The 10349-nt window shown below is 56.4% G+C and overlaps 1 protein-coding gene across 3 annotated transcripts; it reads left to right on the forward strand.

Annotated features, from left to right (window-relative positions):
* Positions 1-2568: 2568 nt before the first annotated feature.
* NFKB2 (nuclear factor kappa B subunit 2) lies at positions 2569-10106 on the forward strand. Of its 3 annotated transcripts, XM_008144238.3 has the most exons (23): positions 2569-2638; positions 3872-3964; positions 4219-4300; positions 4419-4459; positions 4719-4817; positions 4897-5048; positions 5285-5391; positions 5474-5632; positions 5924-6028; positions 6157-6242; positions 6326-6464; positions 6692-6817; positions 6945-7154; positions 7235-7376; positions 7751-7865; positions 7958-8171; positions 8311-8480; positions 8583-8685; positions 8803-8954; positions 9084-9153; positions 9320-9492; positions 9601-9712; positions 9828-10106. In XM_008144238.3, the coding sequence occupies exons 2-23, from the start codon at positions 3944-3946 to the stop codon at positions 9947-9949; spliced, it is 2700 nt and encodes an 899-aa protein (XP_008142460.2). In that variant the 5' UTR covers positions 2569-2638; positions 3872-3943; the 3' UTR covers positions 9950-10106. The 3 variants fall into 3 exon arrangements, with proteins under 3 accessions (XP_008142460.2, XP_028005137.2, XP_054585187.1); XM_028149336.2 differs by lacking the exons at positions 2569-2638; positions 6692-6817 and having other exon boundaries at positions 3703-3964; XM_054729212.1 differs by lacking the exons at positions 2569-2638; positions 3872-3964; positions 4219-4300; positions 4897-5048 and having other exon boundaries at positions 4416-4459.
* Positions 10107-10349: the final 243 nt, after the last annotated feature.

The raw sequence follows: 10349 nt of genomic DNA on the forward strand, positions 1-10349 counted from the left end.
TCAAGTCCTTTCTCTATACTCAGTCACTGGATAATGTTCACTGTCAAGACTTTAAATACCAGCCATTACACTAATTATGTCCAACTACCCCTTTCATTTCCACTTGCATGCCTCATCGGCTCTCAAACCTAACAAACTTAAAAGGAAAAATTCTTGGTTACCCCCCCCTACAAATCTGCTCCTCCCCCAGTCTGTCCCACATCACTAAAGGACAGTTTCATTCTTCTAGGTTCTTATGCCAAACTGACCCCCTCTTTTCTCATATCCTACATCCAATTCCTCAGCCACCACTGGTCTACTGGTCAACCTCCTATTTTCTAGTTCCATGATCTCTATTCTCTCCACACTGAAACCAAAGGGATCCTTTTAAAACCCATTTTCACTCCATTGCTTAAAACCCGCCAATGGCTTTCCATCTCATTCAGAATAAATAAGTTCTTTATCCCACCTACCTAATTTTCTTACTGTGCTTCAAATATGCCAAACACATTCATATCAGACCTGTACACTGCTAATCCCTGCACCTGGAATGTTCTTCCCCCAGATATCCATATAACTCAGTCCACTTTTTTCAAGTCACTTTTCAAATGTTATCAGAGAAGCCCTCCCTGCCTGCCACATATAAAACCTTTATCACTCTTTGCCCCCATACCTACTTTTTCTCCATAGCACTTATCACCCACCAACTGACATTTCTCGATTTGATTTTTATCTTCAAACAAGGACATTGTTTTCTCAAGTATGTCCTCACTATTTATTGGTGAATGAAATAGAATGAGTTTATGGTGCCTCTGCTTTGGGCCAGGTGCTAGGGCTGCATATAAAAACAGAGATAGCCCGGCCAGCATGGCTCAGTGGTTGAACATTGACCTGTGAACCGGGAGGTCACGGTTTGATTCCCGGTCAGGGCACATGCCTGGGTTTCGGGCTCCATCCCCAGTGTGGGGCATGTAGGAGGCAGCCAATCAGTTATTCTCTCTCATCATTGATGTTTTTATCTATCCCTTCCTCTCTGAAATCAATGGAAATATACTTTTTTAAAGTCACTTTAGAAACAAAAACAGAAATAATCATTAAGCTGGAAATTAATGGAACAATGAAGAAGTTTCTTAAGCCCAGCTAGATGAGGCTATAGCAACTGACAATAAACCTTGAGTCAGTTAAAATTTCCAGGCCAACATTGTGAATTGTTGGAGTTGATTAATGGGAACATGGGGGTTCATTATACTATTTTCTGCACTCTATGTTTTATATGAATTTGTGGGGAAAGAGCTCTATCCTACAGTTAACAGACTGACTTTGAATTCTTGCTCTGTCCTTTCTAGCTGTGTTACTTCACCTCTCTGAGACTTAATTTCTTCATCATTAAAGTAAGGTAATATTTATCTCCTAGGGATGTTGGAAGGAAGAACAAGAACTTACAGTAAAGTACCTTAATATAGTACCTGGCACATTCCACTTGTGGGCAAGGTGAAGAGGAAGGGGAAGTAATAGGAAATAGCCCAAACCAAGAGCTATAATAGTCTTCCTTTATGCAGAGCTAGTGCATACTGTAATTCCATTATTAAGAAGGTTAGGGGAAAGTTGCAGGAAAGATCTGAAAAAACAGCCTGTGTTCTACTGTGAGCCCAAGGTAGGATGACTCCAGGTATGGAGGTAAAGAGAGTCTCTACAGAGCAGAGATGTCCAGCCTCAGAGTTAGTACTTTGTGAACTCCTGCACTGACCTTGCTGCCACTAGAAGTGTACAAGCGGACATTCGGGACTATATAAAAGGCAATTTCCTACATCGGAGGAAGTTTGTACTATTAAGATTGTGGATACCTTTTTAATTCTAATACCCCAAATCTCTGGGACGGATGAGCAAAGCCTTTCCATGCGCAGCGCTCCTGAGTTCAGTCATGTCTGAAAGTCTGGCCCGCTGTAAACCTTCCATTTATAGAATACGTTTTCAGTCCAGAGTGTCTCTTCCAGGGGGGGAGGAGTTAGAATCTGAGAGGATGATTACGGAGTCTCCTTGCAGTTCCAGAGAGGCCGCCAGATGGCGTCCTAGGACCGACTGCAAGATCAACTTCCCCTTTCCCTAACTCTTCCTTTCTGGGTGGGGGACCCCTTTCTGGGCTGGAGACCAGAGGGTTGGGCCGTCAGCTTCCCCCTGGGGTTCCCCAGCCAAGCGTTAGGCACAGCAAAAGCCGAGTACAGCGGGGGCTACCAGCTGTTCGAAGCAGGCCTGAGTGAGAGAGGAGACCGAAGTCGGGGCCCTTGGCCGGGGGATGGCGCTAGTTCCACGAATCCTGCCTCTGGCTGATACTCCCCTCCTCGCCCCCCCGCCCCGCCCCGCCCGCGCTAGAGCCCGCGCCTAGCTGACCACCCCACTCCCTACTCCCCGCGCGGCGCGAGTATTTCCCCCGTAAGGGCCACGCTAGAGTCGCCCCCGATTGGCTGTGGGCATCCGAGTTAAACTTTCAGCCAATGAAAGAGGGCATAGGGCGTGACGCACGGAAACGTCACGGGAATTCCCCCCTCCCGGGGGCGGAAAAGGGGCTTTCCCCGCTGGAGCCCTGGGACTGGAGAGGTGTCGCGACCGGTCCGAGGTGGGTCGGGCCGGGAGAGAAGCCGGGACCGAAGCCGCCGCCGCGGTGAGTGGCCGGGTTCAGATCCCTGGGTGGCCGAGACACGGGAAGGGCGGGAGGAGGGCCCGTCACTGATGGAGCTCCAAGACTGGAGAGCGGCATTGGCACACACACGCAGAGCACGCACACGAACCAGACACCCGGATACACATCAGCATCCTTGTACAAAGACACGCGGGCCCGTACTTATGCCGGCGAGTGCACAGCATCATCCATGTACTCAGCTTCGCACACACGTACACATGCAAACATACTCACCCGTTCTCAGGTGCCTGGACCCATACCCTTCACGCACAAACTCAAAGATATGTCCACCTGTGCCCTTACACAACAAGACAAGCTCAGACATGTGTCCACCCTGAGAAGTTTGAGGTCGCTCACCTGTTGCCCGCACGCCAGCACATGGGCTGAAATAACACTGAATACCTGCGATGGAGACACACACTATCACACGGGGCCATGGGCCTGGAGCAGGGGCATGAGCACCCATAACAAGTGCGGTGTGGGAATTCACCGCTGCCCAGATGTTTCGGGGATAGGAGCCCATCCCAAAGAGGAGGCAATTTTCTCCCTCCCCCCACGACCCCAAGAGACCGGTTCTTGGGGCAGAACCCCGGAGCCCCCCACTGGGAAGAGCCCCCGCCTACAGGCCTTCGGGGAGGAGGCCTTCCTACAGTAGGAATGTCCCCCCAAAAGCCCCCGGGTGAATCAGCCGTGGCCTCCCTTTGGGTAGAAAATCCCAAGGTTGCTCCAGCGTGGGGGAGGCGAAGGGGGCGGGAGGCGGGCCTCGTCCCTAGTCTAGGAGCCTCCCCAGGTCTTGAAAGACCCTGTAGTCCCCGGCACCTGCCCTGCAGAGAGGAGGGGAGCCTAACCCCACGGGGGCTTCCCTGGGTCTGGCTGCCCCTCTCCCCAGAGGCTGCGGGCGTTCAAAGGCTGGTGTCGATCAGGCGCCCCTCCCGCATAGGGGGCGTGGTCATCTGCGTCATTTCCAGTCCCGCCCCCTCCGGCCCCGCCTCCCCTTGGTATTTTCGGGACTTTCCTAAGCTGTTCTAACTTTCCTGCCCCTTACCCGGCCCGGCCCAGCCCAGCTCCGGATCTCGCCTTCCACCGGATCTCCCCCGCCACACCCGGACGGGTGGCTGGAGGAGATCCGACCCTCCCCCTAATCTGGGGCCCCCTCTCCCCGCACTCCGGTCCCGATCTGTCTCTCACTCCCCCCGCCACTCCTCCTAACCTAAGGCGGGCGCCTGAAACTCTGGGAAACAGAATCCGGCCGGAGCCACCAGACAGAACCGGGCCTAGCCCAGAGACATGGAGAGCTGCTACGACCCAGTGAGTCACTCCGCCTGGCCCCAGAGCCGGCCGGCTGCCCCGGGTTTGTCTGCCAGTCGGCCTGTGTCCCTTCTGCTCCCTTCTACCTGTAGTGCCTCCGATTATCTCAGCCTGCCTGTTAGTCTGTGTGCAGACGGAGCTCTTTTATGGACATGAGGAGAGAGGGAGTGATCACTGAGGGTTGAGAGCTGGGAGGTGGAGGGCCCTGTGGGTGGCTCAGAATCAGCTGCCACCCCAGTCTGTCTCCAAACCAGAGTCTGGATGGCATCATTGAATATGATGATTTCAAGTTCAACCCTTCCATGATGGAACCCAAGGAGCCTGCCCCAGAGACAGGTTAGTAAGTCTTTCAACCTCCCCTTGTCTGAGAGGGAGGGGGAGGGGGGAGCGTGTGCCTTCTGCCTTGCGGGGTGGGCTCAGAGATCCTGGATCAGCAAGGCCCCTCTGTCCCCAGCTGATGGCCCCTACCTGGTGATCGTGGAACAGCCCAAGCAGGTAAGTGAATGGGCGGGATAGTATGGCTTCAGCTTTGGGGGCAAAGGTAGTTGTAGCTGGGTGGTCATGGGGAGGGTCACTGGCCACAAAAGCCGCTTTGGGTTGGGATGGTTTTCACTGCTGATCACAGTGGTGTGGGTGTGATTCAGGCAGACACTACCAGTCATTATGGTCACTGCTGGCAGGGAGTATGGCTGGCTCGGGCGGGGGCGGGGGGGTCCTCCCTGGTCACAATGTCACTCTATCCTGGGACCTTCAGCGAGGCTTCCGATTTCGATATGGCTGTGAAGGCCCCTCCCATGGAGGGCTGCCAGGTGCCTCCAGTGAGAAGGGCCGGAAGACTTATCCCACTGTCAAGGTGAGCAAGGATGGTGCTTGAGGGTGGGCTAGTGGACAGTGTATCCAGCGGTATTACTGACAGCCCTCAACCCTCACAGATCTGTAACTACGAGGGACCAGCCAAGATCGAGGTGGACCTGGTAACACACAGTGACCCACCTCGTGCCCATGCCCACAGCCTGGTGGGCAAGCAGTGCTCGGAACTGGGGGTCTGCGCTGTGTCTGTGGGGCCCAAGGACATGACTGCCCAGTAGGTGCCCCCTACCCCTGGCCCCTACTGGCATGCCCCCTCATTACCTGCCAGTCCTAGGCCCCAAGCCCATCTCTAGGGAGAGACTTAGGTTGGCCCCAGAACCCAAGGCCACAAGTAAAAACCAGAAAAGCTTCCTAGAGGAAGTAAGGCTAGGCTGAGCCCTGGCAGTGGGGAGGGTGGCTCAGGAGGAAAGAACTACCTGCAATACTTCTGACTCTCCTTCCCCCACTCAGATTTAACAACCTGGGTGTCCTGCATGTGACCAAGAAGAACATGATGGAGATTATGATACAAAAACTTCAAAGGCAGAGACTCCGCTCCAGGCCCCAGGGCCTTACAGGTATGGTGGGGAGGGAGTCATGGGAGGTGGTCATGAAAGGAGAAAGAGGAGCAGTGCAGAGGTCATTGTGCCCACTGTGCAGAGGCTGAGCGGCGGGAGCTGGAGCAGGAGGCCAAGGAGTTGAAGAAGGTGATGGATCTGAGCATTGTGCGACTGCGCTTTTCCGCCTTCCTTCGAGCCAGCGATGGCTCCTTCTCACTGCCCCTAAAGCCTGTTATCTCCCAGCCCATCCACGATAGCAGTGAGTATCTCGATACCTGGGGTGTAAGACCTGGGTGTCAGAGAGAGCCTGAGAGGCATCCTCAAGCTGTGGAGTCAGATAGGCCTGGGTTTGAACTTGGCCCTGCCACGTATGACTAAGAGGTCTTGAGCAAGTCATTTCCCCTCTCTGAATATGGCTTCTGTCTTGGGTAAATGCAATTACTAGTGGTTCCTCTTAGGGTTGTTCAGATAATGATACAAAGCACTTGGCTCCACAAATGGGGCCATAACTCTTACATCATCCCAAGTAATTGATATTCCACCCCCATAGAGTCTCCTGGGGCCTCAAATCTGAAGATTTCTCGAATGGACAAGACAGCTGGCTCCGTGCGGGGTGGAGATGAGGTTTATCTGCTTTGTGACAAGGTGCAGAAAGGTGAGGCTGGAGCCCATGCTGGGAACTAAGGATGCTGGGTGTCAAGATTGGGGGCAAGGGCAACTTCAGGAAAAATGGCCCTGAAGATTCCAGTAGGAGCTGTGGCCAAGCTTCAGTCTTCCCTGCAGATGACATTGAGGTTCGGTTCTACGAAGATGATGAGAATGGATGGCAGGCCTTTGGGGACTTCTCTCCCACAGATGTCCACAAACAGGTACCCCAGGGACCCTCTGGCCAGGGGTGGGGGCCCATCTAGGCCAAGGCCTCAATGACTCTTTATGTCTTCCTTTTGCCCAGTATGCCATTGTGTTCCGGACGCCTCCCTATCACAAGATGAAGATTGAGCGTCCCGTAACTGTGTTCCTGCAACTGAAACGCAAGCGTGGGGGAGATGTCTCTGACTCCAAGCAGTTCACCTATTACCCTCTGGTGGAAGGTGAAGCAGGGCTGAAGATCCCAAGGGGGCTGGAGGGTTGGGACTGGGCTGGAAAGTCCCAAGAACTAGATCAGGGTACCCATGAGTCAAGTTAGGAGTGGGGAAGGTCCCAGAAAGAGGTGGTCCTAAGAGGGCTTTGGGGGGAGGGGTCATTACCAACCTTGGGACAAGGCTCCTGAGTGGCCCATGAGTTGGGGTTCTAACACCTCATTTCCCTCCGTCTGCAGACAAGGAGGAGGTGCAGCGGAAGCGGAGGAAAGCCTTGCCCACCTTCTCCCAGCCTTTTGGGGGTGGCTCCCACATGGGTGGAGGCTCTGGGGGCTCGGCAGGGGGTTATGGAGGAGCCGGAGGAGGTGAGGAGTGCTGGTGGCATGAAGGGCGGTGGAGGGGCGAGGGGTAAAGGGGAGAGAAGTTGTGTGGGAGGTCATCGGGGAGAGTTCAGGCTGGTGCCTCCTCTCCACAGACTGCTTGTCTTCACAGGTGGCAGCCTCGGCTTTTTCCCTTCCTCCTTGGCCTACAGTCCCTACCAGTCCGGTGCAGCCCCAATGGGCTGCTACCCGGGAGGCGGGGGCGGGGCGCAGATGGCCGATGGGGCACCTAGCGGGGATGCTAGGGAGGAAGCAGCGCAACCGAGCGCGCCCCCCGACGACCCCCACCACAAACTGCAAGCTCAGAAGAAGCTGCAGCAAGGTATAGACCCCGGAATTCGGGTGGTCGGAGCGCTGGGGGTGGGGGACCTAGCCCGCGCCCACGCCCCCTGTCGCCCTCAGCCCAGGAGTACAACGAGCGCCTGTTCAGCCTGGCGCAGCGCAGCGCCCAAGCCCTGCTGGACTACGGCGTCACAGCAGACGCGCGCGCGCTGCTGGCGGGACAGCGCCACCTGCTGACGGCGCAAGACGAGAACGGAGACACGTAGGTGGCGGGGGGCGGGGGCGGGGGCGGGGAGGAGATGGCTCCAGGGTGAGGGTTCGGGATGGGCGTACTGTGGAAGGTCGTGGGGTGCTCTGGAATTGAACAGACCCGCTTTCAAGTCGGGCTCGCTATGTACTAGTTCTGTTCAAGGTACTTAATCTCTCTATACTTCAGATTTGTCAACGGTTAAAGGTATTGATCTACCTCAAAAGGTGCTCAGGAAGGATTAAGTTCAGGTGCCGCATTGCCCTTAGAGAGGTCTGGGCTCAACAGGCCCCAGCAAGGCAGGTTGTGGAGGCTGTGGGGTTTTGAGGGTAGAGGATGCTCCAACTGCCTGGGCTTGCTAAACCAAAGTCTCGATCCCCAATCCCCAGGCCGCTGCACCTGGCCATTATTCACGGGCAGACCAGTGTCATCGAGCAGATAGCCCATGTCATCTATCATGCTCGGCACCTCGGTGTGGTCAACATCACCAACCACCTGCACCAGGTGAGGGGCACCTATTGATGAGAGGCTAAGAGTTGGAAAGCAAGTGGGTCTAGGCCAGGGGCGGGCCTGGCTCACTCTGCCTGCGTCCCCAGACACCCTTGCACCTGGCGGTGATCACCGGGCAGACCAACGTGGTGAGCTTCCTGCTGCAAGTGGGTGCAGACCCGACACTGCTTGATCGGCATGGAGACTCAGCGGTGCACCTGGCACTGAGGGCAGGTGCCAGTGCCCCTGACCTGCTGGGTGCGCTGCTGCGGAGTGGGGTTCCCGCCGTGCCCCAGCTGTTGCACATGCCAGACTTCGAGGGTGAGTTCTTCACCTCATCTGGACCAGGGGCAAGGGTAGGGACCAGGGAGGGTAACTGAGGAGTGCCTAGAGGGGACATAAGGTGTAGAGGTCAGCTTGTCGGAGCCACAGCTGCAGGCTGAGTGTCCTGTGTCCCTAGGGCTGTACCCAGTACACCTGGCAGTCCGTGCCCGAAGCCCCGAGTGCCTGGATCTGCTGGTGGACAACGGGGCTGAAGTGGAGGCTGCAGAGCGGCAGGGGGGCCGAACAGCTCTTCACCTGGCCACAGAGATGGAGGAGCTGGGGTTGGTCACCCATCTGGTGACCAAGGTAGGAATGAGGACCATGGAGGGACCAAGGATGGTGAAGATATAGGGAGAGGAAAAGCCAGTCAGCTGGTGCTGTAATCAACCACTCCCTTGCACTCCACAGCTCCACGCCAATGTGAATGCACGCACCTTTGCGGGAAACACACCCCTACACCTGGCAGCTGGACTGGGATCCCCAACCCTCACCCGCCTCCTCCTAAAGGCTGGTCAGTCTCACCCTCAGGGGCCTATGAATAGGACTGGGAGGAGAAAAAGGGGCGCCTCCCACGCTCCCCACTTGGCAATCCTGAATGTGGGTTCCCATTGCACCCCCCCTCTCCTAGGTGCTGACATCCATGCTGAGAACGAGGAGCCCCTGTGCCCACTGCCTTCGCCTCCCACCTCTGGTAGTGACTCAGATTCTGAGGAGCCTGAGAGGGACACCCGAAGCAGCTTCCGTGGCCACACACCTATTGACCTCACTCGCAGCACCAAGGTGAGGCCAGCCTGGGACAAGAAGGTCCAGGGAACAGGGTGTCCGGGCTTAGGGATGGGGTTCAAAGGATCTGGTACCTGGGCTTAAGGAGTGGGACGGGAGTAGTGAAGGCCGAGGCTGTCTCTCCAGGTGAAGACCTTGCTGCTAAATGCTGCTCAGGACACCATGGCGCTGCCCCTGACCCCGCCCAGCCCTGCAGGTGAGCTCTCTCCGCTCATCCCTGGCCCTGGCCCCTGCTCACAGAGGTCTTTCTCTTTAGAGCTCTGAAGGGGTCGGCCCTGTCTGGCAGATTGCCATGGGAGAAAAGTGGTGTCTGTGCCCATCGCTGGAGGTAACTGACACATTTGTGTGTGTGTCCCCCTCAGGGCCAGAGCTGCCACTCGAGGATACAGTCCTGCAGAACCTGGAGCATCTGCTAGACGGGCCAGGGGCTCAGGGCAGCTGGGCAGAGCTGGCAGAGCGGCTGGGGCTGCGCAGTCTGGTGGACACGTATCGAAAGACGGCCTCGCCCAGTGGCAGCCTCCTTCGCAGTTATAAGGTCCGTCGGGCCCTGTCCCCTGCTCCGTGCCTGCTTCCTTGGCCCCAGGGCTCCTGACCCCACATCCTAGCTACAACCGAGGTTCTCATACCTCTTCCTTCTCTCCAGCTGGCTGGTGGGGACTTGGCAGGCCTCCTGGAAGCTCTGTCTGACATGGGCCTAGACGAGGGAGTGAGGCTGCTAAGGGGTCCTGAGGCCCAAGACAAACTGCCCAGCACAGGTAAAAGGGTCATACCTGGAAGGTCATCTGGGCCTGGAGGGTGGGAGGCCTAAGGCCTTAACTCCCCTCCTCCTCCCTCTCCCCCTCCCCCTCCTTATGTCTACTTCCCCTGCAGAAGTGAAAGAGGACAGTGCATACGGGAGCCAGTCAGTGGAACAGGAGGCCGAGAAGCTAGGCCCATCCCCTGAGCCACCAGGAGGGCTCTGCCACGGGCACCCGCAGCCTCAGGTGCACTGAACTGCTGTCCGTTTGCCTGCCCCCTTCCTGGGCCCCTCTGTACAGCATCCCCACCTATTCTAGTCCTTATTTAACACCCCATGCCCACCCCTCAGTTGGGGTAAATAAAGGATTCTCATGGGAAAGGGAGGGGGCCTGGCCCCGTCCCTAAGTTATAGCTGCTCTTGAGTGACATGTCCTACCCTGGCCCAAAGCTAGGCACTGGGGAGAAAAGGAGGTCCAGTCAGCAAGTCCAGAGCAGTTTTAATGGGGGTGGAGGCTGTGTAAAGGGCAGGGCCCACGGGAGGAGGGAAAGCAAGGCCATGCTGTCCCCGGCCTGTGCACAGGGGCCTGGGCATGGACACCCTGCCGCCACCTCTGGAAAGAGAGAAGGTGAGCCCTCAGGAAGGAAGGAAAACCA

Source organism: Eptesicus fuscus, chromosome 17 (assembly GCF_027574615.1).
Source record: "Eptesicus fuscus isolate TK198812 chromosome 17, DD_ASM_mEF_20220401, whole genome shotgun sequence".
NCBI classification, from domain to species: domain Eukaryota; kingdom Metazoa; phylum Chordata; class Mammalia; order Chiroptera; family Vespertilionidae; genus Eptesicus; species Eptesicus fuscus.